Raw genomic sequence first — 19,624 nt, forward strand, 5'->3', positions numbered from 1 at the left:
AGGGAGAAAGATAGCAGAGGTTAGGTGATGAGGAAAGACTGGAATACCGGGGAGACAACACCCTTTTAACAGGGTAAGCAGAAAAATTGCTGGGTAATAAAAAACAACTATTAATGCAGGGATCACCATTATTTTATCAGCTACACAAACGTAAGTGGTTCTCACACTATAGGTTTGACTGCTTTGCTATTATTGTGAGGGACCCAGCAGTCGACACAGGGACGCAGACTCAAAAAGGTTTATCAAAAATAGTTAAATTTATTTTTTCTTTCACAAAATCTCAAAAAGATACGATTTAGGGCCTTTTAAAGTTTGCCAAAACCAAAAAGACAGGATAAAACACTCTCAACCTCTCTTCTCTCAAATGAGACAAAGAAACTGCCCTATATACAAACAGACCAAACCAAAATAAATTACAGGATAATTACGAAATCAATTAAGCTTACAAAGGAACAAAACTTGTGGAAAAGACAAACTAAATATTTCTACAGAAATAACGTATTCAAACTAATATTTACATATATACACAAACTTATCCAACTTAAATTAAACTTAACAAAACCCCAACAAAATCTTAAATCCCCCCACGACTGGAGAGCAGATGGATCATGCCGAGCAGGTCTTAAGCAGGAGGAACCTTTCTGCCCCTCCTTTGCCGTTTCCGCCCGGACACCAGTCGTTGACGCACACCTCACTGGGATGCCGAGTTGGCCAGACTCAGGACCCCCACAGCGGGCATGGTAAATAAATAAACAAACAGAAATTATTAACATAAAGCAAAACCATAGTCAACACAAATGTGTGCACTAGCAAATGCGTGACCATGTGCTTAAAATAAAGTCTATATGAAATCAAAACTATGTGTCATGTGTTTATTTGTTTGATGTTCATGTTGTGATGTGTGCAGGTCCTAATAATACTAATAATGTGCAAAAGTAAACTTAAATGTTTAATTAAACTAATAAACAAAGCAAACTGAATGTGTGAAGGGGAGGGGTTACCGACAGGCAGACTGTGTTGGTGGTTGCCGTGGTGTGGGCGCGTCTGCGACCATCACACACTCCCCCCCTTCTGGAGACTCGCCATGGGAGCGAGACAGAAAGTCAGCTGTGGCATTGGACCTCCCTGGGATGTGAGCCACAATGAACCGGTAGGGCTGCAGTGCGAGATACCATCTCGTGATGCGTCCATTTGTGTCCTTCATCCGTTGGAGCCACTGGAGTGCTCGATGGTCAGTTTCCAGGATGAATTCTCTTCCAAGGAGATAATATTTGAAGGAGTCCAGAGCCCACTTAATTGCCAACGCTTCTTTCTCCACTGTGGAGTATCGAACCTCCCGGGGCACCATCTTTCTACTAATGTACGCCACAGGATGTCTGTCCTCTGGCGGCCCCTGCAGGAGAACACCTCCGAGACCTCTATCCGATGAGTCTGTCTGCAAGACAAAGGGTTTCTCAAAGTCTGGGCTGCGTAATACAGCGCTCTTACTCAGTGCTTGGCGGAGGTCGTGGAAGGCTGCTATAGCCTCGTCTGACCACTGGACTCTGCTGGGACATCTCGATCCAACTCTGTCCGTGAGGGGGGCTGCTCTTGCTGAGAAGTGGGGTATAAACCGCTGGTAGAATCCAGCCATGCCGATAAAGGACCTCAGCTGTTTCCTGGTTTGGGGCAGAGGACAATTTTCAATAGCCTGTACCTTTTGAAGCTGAGGTTTAACAGTACCGTTACCAATGGTGAATCCCAGGTATTCAGTTTCAGCCTGGGCAAACACACATTTGGAGGCGTTAATTGTTAGGCCTGCAGACGGTCCAAAACCTCCTTCAGGTGTTCCAAGTGATCCCCCCAGGTGGAGCTGTGGATCACTATGTCATCCAGATAGGCAGAAGCAAAATCAGACAATCCATACAGTACTTCATCCATCATTCTTTGGAATGAAGCTGGGGCGCCGTGCAAGCCAAATGGTAGTACAGTGAAGTGGAACAAGCCCCAAGGGGTGCGGAAAGCAGTAAACTCGCAGGAATTCTGGGTGAGTGGAATTTGCCAGTATCCTTTACATAGATCAATAGTTGTCAGAAACTTGGATTTGCCGAGACGCTCTATGAGGTCATCGATTCTTGGGGTTGGATAGGAATCGAATTTTGACACAGAATTCAAGTAGCGGAAATCAATGCAGAATCTCACACTACCGTCTTTCTTTGGTACCAAGACCACTGGATGGCACCACTCACTCCGAGAGCGCTCGATCACTCCAGACGACAGCATGAGGTCCACCTCTTTCTTCAGGGGCTCCAGGAGTCGCTCTGGGATCCTGTAACTCATGCGTCTCACAACAGCATCAGATTTCAGCGTGATATTGTGTTCCACCAGGTTAGTTCTGCCAGGATTCTCAGAAAATAGGAGAGGGTTGCACAAGGCTCTCACCTGGGACTGTTGTTCATCAGACAGATGCTCCAAGTCCAAAGCCACTGGTGCTGCCACCGGTAAGTATTGGTCATCCATATCCTCCTCTTCATCAATTTTCCTGATCAACATCACCTCTTTCCCATCAGGTCTAGAGATCCACTCCTTAAGGAGATTAACATGCAGCACCTTGGTAGAACGACCGCGACCCGGAGTAGCGATCTTGTAGGTGGTGGGCCCGAGTTTCTTCTGCACCTCGTATGGCCCCTGCCACTTCACCAGCAACTTACTTTCCTGGCTAGGCAGCAACACCAGGACTTTCTGTCCAGGGCTGAAGATCCGCTGTCGGGCTGTCTGGTCGTACCAGGTCTTCTGCTGCTTTTGAACCTCTGCCATGTGTGCCTCAGCCAGAGCGCTCATCTTCTCCAGCCTCTCTCTCATCTGCAGGACATAAGACACAACATCCACAGGTTCTTCACCTCCCCGGCCCTGCTCCCAGAGCTCTCTAAGCAGAGTCAGAGGCCCCCTCACCTCTCTGCCATAGAGCAACTCAAAAGGAGAGAAGCCAGTGGAGGACTGCGGCACCTCTCGATATGCAAAAAGAAGGTATGGTAACCACTGATCCCAATCGGAACCCGTCTCATTGACAAACTTCCTGAGCATATGCTTGATGGTTTGGTTGAATCTTTCAGTCAAGCCGTCAGTCTGGGGGTGATACGGGGTTGTGCGGAGGCTCTTAATGCCCAACAGATGGTAAACTTGCTTCACCAGAGTGGACATGAAGTTCGAACCTTGATCTGTTAGGATCTCACAAGGGAAACCCACTCTGGAGAACAGTTGGACCAAGCACGCTGCCACATATCTTGCCTTCACAGACTTCAGGGGAAACACTTCTGGATATTTTGTTGCATAGTCAGTAATTACCAGCATAAAGCGGTTACCTGCTTTGGTTTTCTCAACTGGCCCCACAACATCCATCCCGAGCCGTTGGAAAGGGACGCCGATGATGGGCAGGGGTTGAAGGGGGGCTCTGGGAGGCCCTCTCACTGGAGCCTGCTGACATTCAGGGCAGCTCCTACAAAACTGAGCAACAGCACCCCCTATACCTGGCCAGAAGAAGTGACTCTTTATGCGTGCTACAGTCTTGTTCTTCCCCAAATGTCCAGCCCAGGGTATGGAATGACCCAAGGTGAGCACTGTCTCTCTAGCACCCTGTGGAACCACCAACTGAGTAGCTGGCCCACACTGGCGATAGAGCACACCATCTTTCAGGAAATACCACTCTCCAGCATCCTGATCAGGCTTCAGCTTCTTCTCTTGTTCCTTAGCTTTCTGCATCAAGCTTGCCAGGGTTGGGTCATCATTCTGCATCTCAACGATATTCACAGGAAGTTTAAATTGTAGTGGTGGTGTTAGGGGAGATTCAGAAGACTGATTGTTGACTGTGTACTGGAACTTATCTTGTCTTTTATGGCTGCGTGACTTTCGAGATCTCCCGGGTGCATTCTCCAAGTCAGCATCATAAAAAGGCAAAACACTCACCCATGGGGGAGACTCCTCACCCTTCTTGGATTGGGACCTTGTTGTTGCAACATTGCACGTCTGCTTCCGCTGCAAAAGGTCCGGCAGTACTGGCAGGTCTCAGCCCAGTACCACGGGGAACGGGAGGTCATCTGCTACACCCACAGTCATGAGGTAAGTTTGGTCCGGTACTTTAAGATAGACATCAGCAGTTGGTATTAGCTTCTCATCCCCATGCACACAACGTACTGGAATACAGTTAGCACTCTGAACAATATCGTATGATACACATTTAGGATGCACCAATGTTTGGTCACTCCCAGAGTCAATAAGTGCTTGAAAATCGGTGCCATGCACTTGCACATTAATCATATGAGGCATTTGCTGGACTGTCCGATCTTCCTTTGTCTGTGGTCTAGGAACATGACACACTTGAGTAATATTCGCCCTCCTTGGACAATTTGGCTTCACATGGCCCTCTTCTCCACATTGATAACAAACAGGCACTCTGCTAGAGGGCCTTTGCTCCGAGGTAGAAGTTTCCTGAAGGGAAGGCTTACCAGACCCCTGGGGGTACCGTTGCGTATGCTGGCTCTGAGGCTTACGTGGCTCTCTGGGGGTCTTCCAGGCATTATAGGTCCACTGCTGATTTTTCCTCCTTGCCGCCACGAAGACGTCAGCCAGCTCTGCAGCCTCAACTGCCGAGTCTGGGTTATGTTCTTTGACCCAGACCTGTAACTCAGGGGACAACATACGCAAATATTGCTCAAGAATAAGAAGTTTGTTAATTTCTTCGATAGTTTTACCTCTTGGCTGGATCCATTTGACGTAATTTTCTTTTAATCTCACATAGAGCTCCCTAGGGCTCTCTTCTGGCCCGACATCAAGAGATCTGAACCTCTGACGGTATGTTTCAGGGTTAATGTCATATTTTCTGAGAATAGCTGCTTTAACTCTGTGATAGTTGAGGGCTTCATCTCCATCCATATGGACATACGCACCTCTGGCCTTCCCAGTCAGCAAGGGAACAAGGTAGAGAGCCCAGTCCCCTCTCGGCCACTGGCAAGCAGCTGCCACACGTTCAAAGGTTATTAAAAAATGTTCCACATCATCTGAGTCGGACAACTTATGTAGCTTTGGCTCGGCGTAGCGGCCTGGCCGGGGACCACGTGGAGGCAGCTCGTTTAGATCCGCTTCACCCCCAGGGTCGTCATTGCCTACCTCATGCGCTGGACCACCTCGGGCTCCCCCGAGGGGTGCTGGAGGCTGTTGCTCCGCCACGTCTTGCCGCAACATGCCAAATTGTTGTCGGAGGGCTTCAAACCGCCGGTCCTGCTCCACCAACTCTTGGGTGCGTTGAACTTCCCGTGCCTCCTGAGCCACGATGTGTGTGCGTAGCAGGTCTGCCAGTTCTTTGAGAGTTGGCTCTCCTGGATTGCTGGCATTGTCTTCTTCCTCGCCACTGCTATCCTCAAAGCCTGTCGCTGGCCCTGCACCAGGAGTTGCTGCTGCTCCTCCTCCTCCTCCTCTCTGGACGCCACGGCCACGTCCTCTGCCGTCACGCTGCATCTCGTAGGAGGTTGCACTCAAAAAATGGAGGGGAAAAAAACTCAATGAAAAAAATGGAGAGAAAAATTTGAGGGAAAAAAAATGCAAGTCTGTGCCCCTTTACTGGCTATATCCCACCACTGCCACCATATGTGAGGGACCCAGCAGTCGACACAGGGACGCAGACTCAAAAAGGTTTATCAAAAATAGTTAAATTTATTTTTTCTTTCACAAAATCTCAAAAAGATACGATTTAGGGCCTTTTAAAGTTTGCCAAAACCAAAAAGACAGGATAAAACACTCTCAACCTCTCTTCTCTCAAATGAGACAAAGAAACTGCCCTATATACAAACAGACCAAACCAAAATAAATTACAGGATAATTACGAAATCAATTAAGCTTACAAAGGAACAAAACTTGTGGAAAAGACAAACTAAATATTTCTACAGAAATAACGTATTCAAACTAATATTTACATATATACACAAACTTATCCAACTTAAATTAAACTTAACAAAACCCCAACAAAATCTTAAATCCCCCCACGACTGGAGAGCAGATGGATCATGCCGAGCAGGTCTTAAGCAGGAGGAACCTTTCTGCCCCTCCTTTGCCGTTTCCGCCCGGACACCAGTCGTTGACGCACACCTCACTGGGATGCCGAGTTGGCCAGACTCAGGACCCCCACAGCGGGCATGGTAAATAAATAAACAAACAGAAATTATTAACATAAAGCAAAACCATAGTCAACACAAATGTGTGCACTAGCAAATGCGTGACCATGTGCTTAAAATAAAGTCTATATGAAATCAAAACTATGTGTCATGTGTTTATTTGTTTGATGTTCATGTTGTGATGTGTGCAGGTCCTAATAATACTAATAATGTGCAAAAGTAAACTTAAATGTTTAATTAAACTAATAAACAAAGCAAACTGAATGTGTGAAGGGGAGGGGTTACCGACAGGCAGACTGTGTTGGTGGTTGCCGTGGTGTGGGCGCGTCTGCGACCATCACAATTATAGTGAGATGGTTTCCTTATCTAAAAAACAAAAAGAAAAAGGAATGGATGAATAAGTAAATCCATTATTGAAAACAAATAAAGGCATCTCGGCTGTTGCATTTCTCCTACTGGATTATTTCAGTATTCACTCCAGAACTCAGTGCCTCCACCACCAACTCCCGAGGGATCTTGGGCACTTGGGCTCATGAATGCATTTGGTGCTGAGCGAGCAGTCCATAGTGATTGAAAATAAACAGTTCATTTACAGGCCAGAAAACAAAAACAATAGTAACAGCATAGTTACAGTAAAACATTCCACAGAGAGGGGAAACTGCAGAGTCAGGTGAAAAGTTCGCAAAGCAAACACAATTTGATCTATTGTCAACATAAAATGGCAAATATTGCAGTATTCCAGACTTTTACCCATAGACATAAAACATTTCTACAAATGCATTTAGCAGGGAATTTACTTTAGAACAGCATGGATCTCAAAGTGCTGCTCTCTCTGCCGGCTGACTCGCTTCGTGTAAACATTCAGAACTTTGTTTGACACATGCATAGTTGTACACTGGATTGGTCTGAGTCATGCAGTTCATGAGCGATGCTTTTCGTATGGGTCATCCTGGTGTCAGTTATTTAAAAATATGTGTCATGGTGTCTGAGTGGTCATTTAAACACAATTTTTGAGTTTGTGGAAATAGTCTGCAGTTGCACTTTGGAAAACTTATGAGAGCCACATTTCTTGTGTTTCCCACCAGCACTGAGTCATCAATGGCCAGCTTTTAGTAAAAAGATATTTTATTGAAACCAATGTTGCACTGAGCACCATTTTAAATTAATGATGGAGGCAGGGAGAGCTGAAGCCTGTCTGAATGCAGGCCTTCTCTTTCTTTATTAAGTAACACCTGAATAAATACAGAGTTTCTCAGTGTAAACACTGATAGAGAGAACTGGCTGGCTCGCCAAGAAGAGAGGGGCATGGTGGGGTGAAGCCGCCTGAAAGCAGATGTAACAACACATGTGGCAACAAATATAATTTAGTGCAGTTGGAAGGGATGTTCTTGTTGATCCTCTATAATACTGTGTTTGGGTGCTTGTGTGCGTGTAAAGTGATCTGCCGGTTGGACAGATGCCTTTCAGATGGTGATGGATTTCCTCACAGTGCTGATCTGAGAGAGCTGGAGGTCAAGGGCCTGCAGGCTGTGTGGGAGGCAGCAGAGACAGGAAGCAAACTCACAGTCTCACAGCCAGAGTTAAAGACTTTATGCGAGACAAGAAAAATTGTTTCAATTTGATCTTTCATATCTGGAGGGTCATATTGATGCGTTTGGTTTGACCTTGGGGAGATGAGTAGTGAAACTTGGGCATGTGGTGACAGAGATGAAAAATGGGGGTAATTCTTGCAGCCCCCCCCTCCTCACCAAATTGCTAAGGAGTGAGAGAGTGAGGTCATCGGCGACCTGTGTCCGTCCTGGAGCTAAGTTAAGGTAATCAACTCTGACTTCCACAACGCAACAGCTGGTTTGAAGCAGAACCGAGAGAATCCAAAACCCAAAGCTCCAACTCCACTGGTTCCAATCTGCTGTTGAACAAGGAACAGATGGTGGTTCTGAGGTTGGGATATCCTTAAAAAGCTTCTGTCAAGCAAAACTCCTGGCCCTCACCAAGTGACAGGCGTTTGGATCCACATTGCTCTTTGCATTTTCATAAGTGAACTGGATTTTTGGAGGACTGATACGTGTCCAAGGCCTTGTAGGATTTTAAAGAAAGTCAGATAATCAGGAAATGAACCAGTTTTGTTGATATCGAGGGAATAAAGAGAATATTTTAAAACACAATCTGACTATTTTCAATGCATCCAAATGAATTTTGTGTCTGGCTTGTTGAAGAACTATGAAATATTAAAGAGACAGAAAGGAAAATACCGGGGAAGAAACAGATGAGCAAAAGAACAAATTCATTGGAGGGAGCCGAGAGTTTTATGCACGATTTCAGAGAAAAAACGACTTTTTGTCGAGCAGTGTCGTTTTAATTTCTGTGTGTTCAATGTTTAACAGAGAGAGCAACTATTTCAAGTCAAAGATATTCCTGGATACAGCTATAGGGGATTCATCGTTAAAACAAGAAAGAACATTAAGTGTAGGCCCCAGCAGATCATAATGCCAAGGAGAAAAAAGAGCTTTTATTTTTTCAGACTCACCGCTCTTCACTTTTCAACAGTTTTACAAGCAGACAGGAAAATCCTCTGAGATGCAAACATCAAATCACTATGATCTAACACTGCAGCATTAAACGTCTGATTCTAACCTCTCTTTCTATCAACAGCACTGAGAACCGCTTGTTTTTCTCTAACTTCCCACACAGCTGAATACATATATTCATACATACATATATCCCCCCCCCCTATAATTCTCCAGATACGTGGAACAATTTTGATAGAAAATATCTTGGGCTCTCAGTCTCAACCTCAACCCCCCCGACAGCAACTATTACCCTGATTGTGTGCTTCGACTGACATTAATTGCATGCAGGAATCGTTTTTTTTCTTCGTAAATCGTTTGCAGATCAAATATTCCATGTAAACAAACGGCTTTTGTTAAATTTTATTGCAGTTCCTGCTTTGCTTGCAGCATGTCATCTGCCCTAACGTGGGCTCTTCAAAGGCACACACTTAAAGATCCGACATTTGATAAAGTTCTGTACAAACAGTCGGCGCAAGACACGTGTAAAACCTTTATATTTGCAGAATCAGGGCGAATAAAACTGAATGGAAAACGAAATAGAAGGGTCCAAGTTAACAAGCAATGTCAGAAAAGTAGGAAGAATAACAAAAACCTTGAAGAAAGCTGACGATAGCGGTGAACGGGGGGGAGGTTTCTTTAGCTAAAAGGAATGAGCAGAGAAGTGGATGATAAAACCAGCTGATACTGCCTGCACGGTTATATCTGGGAGAAGTTCTGCTGCTGCTCTGCTTCTCCCACTCTGGTTAGGGGTCAAAGGTCAAGCATGTAAACAAGGAGTCACTGTTACACCACTGAAGGCCTTGTACTGGCTCTGACAGCAGATGTTAAAAGGGAAAAAAAGGGCTTGTGTCTCCTGGGAAATGCTTCTTCCTGAGCCTGCATGCAACTTCCACACAAACTTAGAGGTAAAGACCTCTTGACCGTTATGTTATTGAACCGTTATGTTATTGACCCGTATGCTGATACTATAATAAAACTATAACCCACTTGGGTTGAAATAAGAAATTCTGTAGACATTGACTAAGGAAAGAGACAGAATTTAACTGTTTGGAGAAAGCAATTACCCTGTTTGGAGAAAGCAATTACCCTGGATCTGAGGGATCCGCTGATGAGAGGTGAAACAGATCATAACTGGTCATTACTCCAGAACCACAAGCATTTAAAAAGTGCTTGTAAGCGGAAAGCAGCACCTGATTAATGCATCTGCAGCTTTGATCTGTGCTGCTGATGTTACAGCTTTTAAGGATAGGAGGAATGTTTAGCATGTGTTATTATCTAAATAAGTTATTTTATAACTGTTGGGATGAATCAAACTTTCCTATTAAACCTGGACGGTGATGTATTTTTTTCCCCTTCAGTGTCGTTCAACCAGCCAACCACAGTATTTCAAGGTTGCTGCTTCTCCGTGTGGAGCGTTTCCTCATCTCTGTTGCTCAAGTCTGCGTTCACCCGTCTGGATTCCTAAGTGTTGTGTACACTGCATGATTTATCCATCCATCCATTAACATAGGCGCATCTCCCTACACAGGGTCACGCTGGAGTCTATCCCAGCGGTCTTTGGGTGAAAGGCAGGGTTGCACTCTGGTCAGGCCGCCAGTCCTTTGCAGCGCCACATATAGACAGACAACCACACACAATCTCACTCACCCCTACGTGCAATCTAGAATCTCCAGTCAGCCCAGCATACTTGTTTTTACACTGTGGGACGAAACCGGAGCATCCAGAGAAAACCCAGGCAAGCGCCGGGCAGGAGCCGTGAAGCAACAGAGCAACCACCGCCACGCTGGTCATGCATGATTTATGAGCACAGAAAGTAGTTGGAGATTTGAATTCAAAACCTTTTTCCTTAGTGGTTCAGTAATATTCTCAAAAATGTGTTAATTTGGTTGGTAAATCTCTTATTAGATTTTACAAAGCAAATAATTAATCTTTTGCTCAACTGCCCGAATAATTAAACTTTCCAGATCGGATGTGCCAAAGGTGCCGATATGCTGCACAATAACAAGATATCCCTACAATAAAATATGTAGACTGTGTGTAAACAGGGTGACATAGACCAGGCGCATGCACTCAAAAAGAAATGATGAAACTCAGAAGTTCAACAAATCCTTGTGGCAGGATATGTTAGTGTAAATGTTTTGTATTTCCTCGCCTTAAATTAGTTCCCAGTCACACATTTCTTTAGCAAATAAAAACTGAGAGCAGAAGGGATTTTTATTCATTTATTTTTTAAGTGGAGAAAAGATCAAACACGAAACAGGGTAAAGTATATTTCCACTTTTCCCATAGAAACTTTTAAACAGCATATTTGACAAATATACTGTTTTTCTTTCTCTCTTCAGCTTTTACAACTTAGCAGCTAAGTTGCCTTTTAACTTAACATCGGTTAATGATATTGACAAATAATTTAGCAGTTTATGTAATTCTCAACATTATTTCACTTATTTGACTGTTGACGTTTGCAGGTTGATGCTGTATAAGATACTAAATCTGCTGGAGTCTGAGAATAACTTTACTTTGAGTAAAGTGACTGAGGCAAGAAATTTTAAATATTAGTCTGATCCATGAAATTTGTTTCAAAATAAATGTTGATTTAAAAGCAATTCAGTATCAATAATAACTAACATGTTAAAACTGATATGATGAAAAACTGGGTTAACTAACAATCTGGATTAGTTATGTAATTTAGCTTCAAAACCAACTACACTTCAAGTGCATATTGATTTAATACATAGTATGCAGTATGTGAACATTTGTACAATAGAGGACTGTCTCAGAAAATTTGAATATTGTGATAAAGTTCTTTATTTTCTGTAATGCAATTAAAAAAACAAAAATGTCTTACATTCTGGATTCATTCCAAATCAACTGAAATATTGCAAGCCTTTTATTATTTTAATATTGCTGATTATGGCTTACAGTTTAAGATTAAGATTCACAGAATATTCTAATTTTTTGAAATAGGATATTTGAGTTTTCTTAAGCTGTAAGCCATGAACAGCAAAATTAAAATAATAAAAGGCTTGCAATATTTCAGTTGATTTGTAATGAATCCAGAATGTATGACATTTTTGTTTTTGTAATTGCATTACAGAAAATCACAATATTCTAATTTTCTGATACAGTCCTGTATGCAAAAACTTCTTCAATATTTTCCACTTCCGGGAAAGTTTTTAGTCTCCATCTGAATTAGCTGTTTTTAAGCAGGACCAGTATGCAGTGCATACTTTATACTACACTGTAAGAGCAGTACCTAGTAAGCAGGCTCAATAACAGGTTACACATGAGAAAGGGAGAAGTTTTACTCTTAGTGCCTCCAACTGCCTAAGATTTGCTCATGAAAGGGACAGATGACTTGTGGTCTCATGGACAGAGGTAGACTTTCTTTCTTTCTTTAAATTTAATTGGCGGTTTCCGCTCTAGGGGCTCATTTTTAAACGGACATGACATCACATAAATCACTTATGAATCACTTTACAGCATTCATCAGCTGTGTTGGGCCCAGCAGGCTCAGATGGGAGCCTGGTCTCTTCTACATTCAACACAAATAGCGATTCCTCCCACGATTTATCTCGTTCTTCTTTTAGAACTATCTTTAAACTCTGAGCTATTTAATTAGCTGTGAAACTATCTGAAACAGAGCCTTAGAAGTTAACCTCACGGAAAACAGGATCAATAGTGCTCACAGGGTTCAACCTCTGGGGAAGATTAAGGAAGAAAAGTTCACACCGGTTCAACTTTAACTTTCTCAAAATGAATCACTCAGATGAAATCAGAAGGAAAACATATTTCTCTGATGTTATGACCCTCGTCCCGCCGTGAGGAAGCAGACTTCTCTGCTGATTTGTGGACAACAGCGTAATGACTGCTTCGTCCCTGGGTGGTCGTCCTCTGTTACCCGCCCTGTCCACACATCCCTGCTGCTGGATTTACTGCCACGGTCTCAGTAGCTCTGCAGATTACCTTCCCTGTAAATCTGTTCTGCATCATCAGTCACATGGAGGTATAACGTCTGCAGGTTATGCATGTGGAAAAGCGGTGAACAGTCACTGATACGTGAGACTGTGGTTGAGATTACGCCTGATCCGGAAAACTGTGGCGTTCAGAAAGGGATGAGACAGCGGCAGATACGTCCAGAGATGGGAGATGACATAGATCCAAATTTTATTTTGCTGTCCTGCAGAACAGCCTCCTCGGGGCAGATGAGGTGAACAAGGTCGTGCAGGAAGTGCAGCTGAGCTGGAGGATACCTCTTTGACGTAAACCAGAGCTGCTCACCCTGCGTACCAACCAGATTCTTCTGCATCGTTGCTATTTCTCAAGACCGCAAAGTAAAATCATTATTCTCAGCCGAATGCTACTTTATTTAAAATTTTCTCACCATACAGCAAGCAGACTTTGTGCGTATCAGTCAGGTTATACAACTATTTTCACAAGTTTGAGCAAACTTTCATATCAGTCGAAAGACTTAGATGAAGTTCCAGCTGCTATTAGACACGGAAAATCAGTCATTTTCCATTTTTGCTCATTTTCATTTCCATCTTGTGCTATGAAAGCCGTGTCATGGAGAAAGATTTGGGTGCTCTCATGTGCACCATAAACTACATTAAAACAGTAGTTTAGTACATCCTTGGCTGTTTCAGTTGTTTATTCTCTTCTGCTGACAATACATCTCTTTATCTTTGGTGGTGTTTGCATGGATTTCTTCCATTTAACCTGCGTCTCCAAACATCTTTTGAGCAGCTCGTCTAATCGTCCTTTTTTTTAGCAGTACAAGGTTAAGACGCATCATCTATAACTTCTCTGTGAGATCTGGCGGCGTGAATGTTGTTGTTGGGTCGTAATGACACATCTGTTAGCCAGCGTTGAAAGGAAATATCTGAGCGTGGGCGATTCAACACAGGAAATCATTTAAGTATGAACTGATCTGTCATCGTAACTCAAAGTAAAACAAACTTTAGCATGTTTCTTCAAGGGTGTTTAGATGTCAGTGTGAAAAATCAGGCGAGTGTTAAGTGACACAACCTGAATGGAAAAGCTGTCAGCGGCGAGGGCCGAGCAGCAGTGGCAAAAAACTCAACAATGTGGTGGGAAAATAATGAATATTCAGCTTGTCTTTTAGAGAATATGTCTTGTTAGCAGTCTTTTAGGTTTGTGATATTAGTGAGGGGAAAAAAGAAAACTTCAGCATGAAATGATGAATGAGCAGATTTACTGTGGAAAAGTGCTGAAATGAAACAAAACTAAAGACTCAGATGTTGTTTTTTTTGCTGTTTTTTAACAAAAGTAAAAAGGAAAATTAGTTTAAAAGGTTAAACTCATGATTTATTACAGAAAAGAGTGATATCCAAATTATTTTATGTTACATTATTTTTACACGGTTCAATATGTTTTTTTACATGTAAACAGAATTAAACAATGCTATTGATAGACTCCATGTCACGCCTGAAATCATCCTATCATACACTTGGATCTATGAGCGGATGTGGCTGTGCTTCACATGAACTGCAGAGAGCTTAACCCCATCTGAACCGCTTTGGTTCCACACCTGTGCAAGGTCACGCCACCGTCACCTGGTACACGGCCCATGCTGCGCTATCGCAGAGCGGTAGAAGGCATCACAGACACCTATCCACGCCCTGTTGCATCCGTAAAAAGCTGGGGCTGATGGGCAATAACAACGAGCTGGGTTAGTCGGACAGCCAAGGTCATGTTAATAATTATTCATAAAATCCCCCCGTTAGGCTAAACACTTCAGCTATCAGCAGTACTCGAGTTGTAAAAAAAAAATCAGGGGGGATGGTGGATTTTATCATATGGGGACAGATAATTTGTGCTGATGGATATACAAATAATATAATATATTACAAATAATAGCAGTCACCAAAACACCTGCAGAAATACTGCATCAAATACATCAAAACACAACAATAAAAAACTGTTTTCTGAACTTATTAATATGCCTCTGTCCTTCACAGGATAAGTAAAATGGATCACTGCAAAAACTCAAAATCTTAACAAGAATATTTGTCTTATTTCTAGTTAAAATGTCTAATTTTAGTAAAAAAAAATCTCATTACACTTAAAACAAGACTCATCACTGGAAAAAACAACAATTTTCACCTGCTTCAAGTAGATTTTCACTTGAAATAAGTAGAAAAATCTGCCAGTGGAACAAGATTTATTTGCTTGTAATAAGAAGATAAATCTTGCCCCACTGGCAGATTTTTCTACTTATTTCAAGTGAAAATTTACCCGAAACAGGTGAAAATTGTCACATTTGTCTGGTGTTATTTTTCTGGTGATGACTCTAAATGTTGAAATAGCAGTAAAACCACATTCATTGATGAAATGACATAAGGGATGGAAAGGGGGGATGGCAGTTTTACAGGGGGGATGATTTTGACTGTTTTTATTTCAGGGGGGATGCCATCTCCCCTCATCCCGCCTCAACTCGAGTACTGGCTATCAGGAGACAAACGTCCTAATGACTCCCAGCTGAGCTTCCAAGCAGAAAAACTCTGAGGACTCTCATCAGACCCTCCTGGAAATGATGACGTTAACCTCCATGGAGTCTAAAAGGATAAGAGGGGTGTTGGTCCACCGTTTCACGATAAAGCTTCAAAAATAGCTAAAACATACCTTTGCACAATGTGAAACTGTCAAAATTGTATCAATGGTTATTTTTTTCTTTAATTTCTGCTCTGAGAACGGGAAACACAAAAATCACTATTGCATAACTGTACATTGTTCATAATGCTTAAAAGGTGGTAAAAGAGATGGGTAGTTTGAGTCTCATCCATCCAAAACTATCCAAAGGTATTAATGGATGCACAGTTAGAGTAAGGGATGGGAACTAGGCATCACATTGCTTAAACACTGCTTTTAAAACAGTTTCCTAGCATTTATTGTGAAACTGTTCGATTTTGGAAAGTGGACAAACAAACCTATTAGATGTCACGTGGAACCATATTTGTTACTTCAGAGGGACTCCTACGGTATAAAGTCCACATTAAAGAGACATCCGTCTCGTTATGCACATTCAAAAATGATCCAACACAGAAAGAAAAGAGAGGAGATATGTTTAAGACATTGTTAAAAACTTTACAAAAGTTAGCTCTGCTACACGCAGGTACTATGACATGCATACTCTACAGTACAAATGTACCGGTACATTTACATCTGAATTTCTTCAAAATAAAATGTAGCAATCGAGGATAACGACATGCATAGATTGGAAGTGTTCACATAGCAGGGAGGATCCTGTAGTTGCTTTAGTACTGGAACAAGATTTAAAAGCAAAAATGAAACATGATTCACTGGACTGAACCTTGAAGCGACATTAACTACTGACAACCTGCGACACACAGTAAGTCTCCACCATGGAGTGTGACTGCACCTTATTATTTCTGACCTGCTCTAACTCACTAACTGCACCACTCCAAGAAACAGTTGATAAATGAAAAGTCATGCCTTACATTGGGAATGTGCATAATAGTCATGCAGAAGCACAGCAGTGCAAAAATATATATCTAAAAAAAGCACGATACATTTGATTGCATCATAGAAAACATGATAGAAAGTTGATCATCTGCAAACATTCAGAGGACACCTGAGAAATGTGGACGTCATTTAGTCTATCTGAGGGTTGAAAACAAAAAACAAAATGAAAAAAACATGAATCCAAGGATCATAAAAATAACTTTGCCCATTCTTTTGTTTGTTCGGGTCAACAATCACAGCATCCTGCCAACACTGATGTGGAAAATCATCCATACACCGTCAGTCTACAAGGCAACGGCCGCCACAACGCCATCTTACTGAGCACATGCCGTTCCAGTCCATGGCATCACAACTGACCACAGCAAAATGCAACGCCGCACCACCTGACCGCGTCTGACAAATCCAAACTCTCAGTTCCCTAATAGAACCAGCAGTCAGAGCCGCGTCTGTACGTGGGCTCGATAAATGGCTGGAAATGAAGAATGTGCTTGTGTGTTCTGAGGGAGAAACAGTAAACGTAAGCTCTTTGCAAGCCGAACATCCAAGCCACAGGTATTTCCAAGATATCCCAGCTTCAACCACGCTTCAGAGCTTCCAGCAGCAAATGAGAACCAGGCCGCGAGCAGCAGGACGGATGAGCAGATCTGCGGATGCTGCGGGCGAGTGTATACGTTGCTTCACGCCGGGAGTCACATTACAACATACACTGTCGCCACATGCCGAGACCCATGCTGAGAGCCGTGCCGGTGCTGTGGTGTGACTTGCATCCAAAGCAAACGCTTCGCTGGAGAGTTCACGGAGTTCACAGCAGACAGGAAGACGGGAAGATAAGAGAAAACAGTTCTTGCATTTCAATCACGTGCTGCACAACACAGGCCACAAGTGATGCTGCTGACACAACTGTGCACGGCAGATATATCGTTACAATGTAGGCACGGTCAAAGTTTCACAAAGTTCACGTTCCATCAACTCGAGATGGTCAAAATCAGCAGGAACACGGCGACTGACAAACAGCTCACAATGAACCAGGCATCGAGACGAGGACTTTGTCTACCAAAAGTACAGAACTGTGATACCATGCAAACGCTCCGTCAAACGTCAACAACCTCCACGATGAGATCTGTTGGTTTTCTTGGTTAATGAAATGTCCACAAATATCGACTGGCATGCGTCAACAGCGATATATAGTTACTTTATAAGAACAGTGTCAGCTTTATTTGGTAGTCACGTCAAAAGAATCACTGCAACAACGACATAAAAAAAGAAGTAAAGTGCCACAGCAGCGTTGCCACTGGGGTATGGGGTCTGCTGATGCTGGGGGGGGGGCCATGCTGCGAGCTGGACCACACTGCAGGGTCAAAGCAAAGTGCTAGCTGCCACACAGAAGTGCAGGACGAGTGATCTGCAGCCCTTGATCTGCATAGATTACATTTAAAAAGTTTTTCCCCACTTAAAACCACGACACAGTACAGACCCAAGGGCGACCTGCCGGACGGAGGCGGGAGAAGGACCGGGCAGGGCGGTGCAGAACACCGGACTTCAAACAGATGTGAAGGGAGTTATGTGGGTCGGCCTTCTGGGCTGAAGCCTGACAGGTCCGGGAGCGGGAGCGGGTCTCTGGAGGGTGTCTTTGGTGTCGAGAATCAGCCGTGCGAAGCTGGACTCAAAGCTAAACAACATGACAGGCAGGCAGGAGGAGGCGGGGCCTGTGAGCGGAGGGCTGGGCAGCATGTCGTGGATGCAGAGGGGGCATAAAGCTAAGGCCACTCGTGGTGATAACGCTTCCCGTTCTTCTTTCTCTCCTTCTGGAGATGCTCCAGCTCTGCTTCATACATCATCTCCTGCATCAGGTACTTTTCCCTCCTCATGCGGTCGCAGAGGTCCTTCGGCATGTCCGGGATGAGGTACGCGATGAAGGACTTGATCCCAAACACCAGATGCTGAAAGAAGCATTAATATGACTCGTGAATTACGTTCACGGCCCTACTCTGGAACCATGATTTAAATAAACTATGAAAGACCCCCTAATTCGCCTGTCTTCTTAAAAAGAGCGCTTTAAAAATATGATAAAGCTGCTAAAAATGTTTAAGCTGGTGTACAGTGATGGGATTTAACTTTATCTGCTCGTAGGAGAAAGAAAAAGAAAAGCAGCAGTGACAAACCTCGAAGACGATGATGAAGGCCAGCCTGGCAGCCAACACGTGCCAGAACTGCAGGGTGAACTCGTAGGGCACGGAGCTCCAGGGCGGCGCTCGGTAGTCTCTGTACCGGCAGTACCTGGACTGGCTGCTGTTCTTCAGCTCCCCCATGTCGAAAACGGACAGGCTGCTGTTCACGTAGCCTTGCAGGCACCTGCACGGCACGGGAGACGGGGGACGGGGGACGGGGGACGGGAGAGGGGACAGGTTATCACACAGGCCGCCCACCCGGGACTATTTGTATGGACCAGTTTTACGGCTCACTCGTTCTCGTGGTGCCGGCCCTTGTCCATGCAGGGGCCATACTTGAAGGCGTAAACAAAGCGGGGGATGTAGTCTGAGGTTATAGCGATGACAAAGGCGTTGGTGATGACCGCCAGGACGCCGATCCCTTCCAGAATCCCATGCCAGATACCTTAGAAAAATACAGGAAAACAAACCAAGAAGAGAGAGATGAAATATTTATAAGCAGATAAGCAGCACTGTCATTTAATACTTGCTTCTTAAAATGCTGTTTTTTTAAAACTTTTGTGGTCAGGTTTTATATTTAGACATATATATTATATTTATAATATATATATATATATATATATATATTTATTATATATATATATATATATATTATATGTATTATATATTTATATATATATATATATATATATATATATATATATATATATATATATATATATATATATATATATATATATATATATATATATATATATTATATGTAGATATATTATATAATTATAAATAAATATATATATATTTATATAGTCTTGAATGATCAGTAAACGTCTGCTTCTAACGAAGCGTTGCTCTGTGATCCTGACATGTGATGTGGTCGTGACAGCTGAAGAACTTCTAAATGTTTCAGGGAGCTCTCTTAGTTTAATTATAGGGGGGGGCACAAAGCATCCAGTCTTTTATTACAGGGCCCCCGCAGGGAGGTGTTTCTATTTACTGTGTGGATAAGTGAGCTGAAGGGACATGAGGCACAACATATGGCAGCACAGAAGGGCAGGACGCAGAGACACATCCATCACCACGGGACGGACGACTACAGCCTCCTTCATCACATTTTGCAGATGGAAAAAAAAGAGTCCCTTTATAATTCTGTAATTTGTGTTTCTTCATGTTTACAGGAGAAGGTGTGCCAGAGGAAACATCAGTGACAAACATAGGTGTACGTCAAAAGATGTTTCAA

General features: G+C 43.2%; 1 protein-coding gene across 3 annotated transcripts in view; it reads right to left on the reverse strand.

Moving 5' to 3' along the window:
• Window positions 1–14,978: 14,978 nt before the first annotated feature.
• ano3 (anoctamin 3) overlaps window positions 14,979–19,624 on the reverse strand; it is a 32,989-nt gene continuing 28,343 nt past the window's right edge. For all 3 annotated transcript variants that reach the window (XM_061721650.1, XM_061721649.1, XM_061721648.1), the window contains exons 23-25: window positions 18,679–18,829; window positions 18,379–18,568; window positions 14,979–18,156 (exon numbers count right to left, since the gene is read on the reverse strand). In XM_061721650.1, the coding sequence (XP_061577634.1) occupies window positions 17,974–18,156; window positions 18,379–18,568; window positions 18,679–18,829 (524 nt within the window). In that variant the 3' untranslated portion in view covers window positions 14,979–17,973. The remainder of the gene's footprint in view (window positions 18,157–18,378; window positions 18,569–18,678; window positions 18,830–19,624) is intronic.

This window comes from Cololabis saira, chromosome 5, assembly GCF_033807715.1.
Source record: "Cololabis saira isolate AMF1-May2022 chromosome 5, fColSai1.1, whole genome shotgun sequence".
Lineage (NCBI taxonomy): Eukaryota > Metazoa > Chordata > Actinopteri > Beloniformes > Belonidae > Cololabis > Cololabis saira.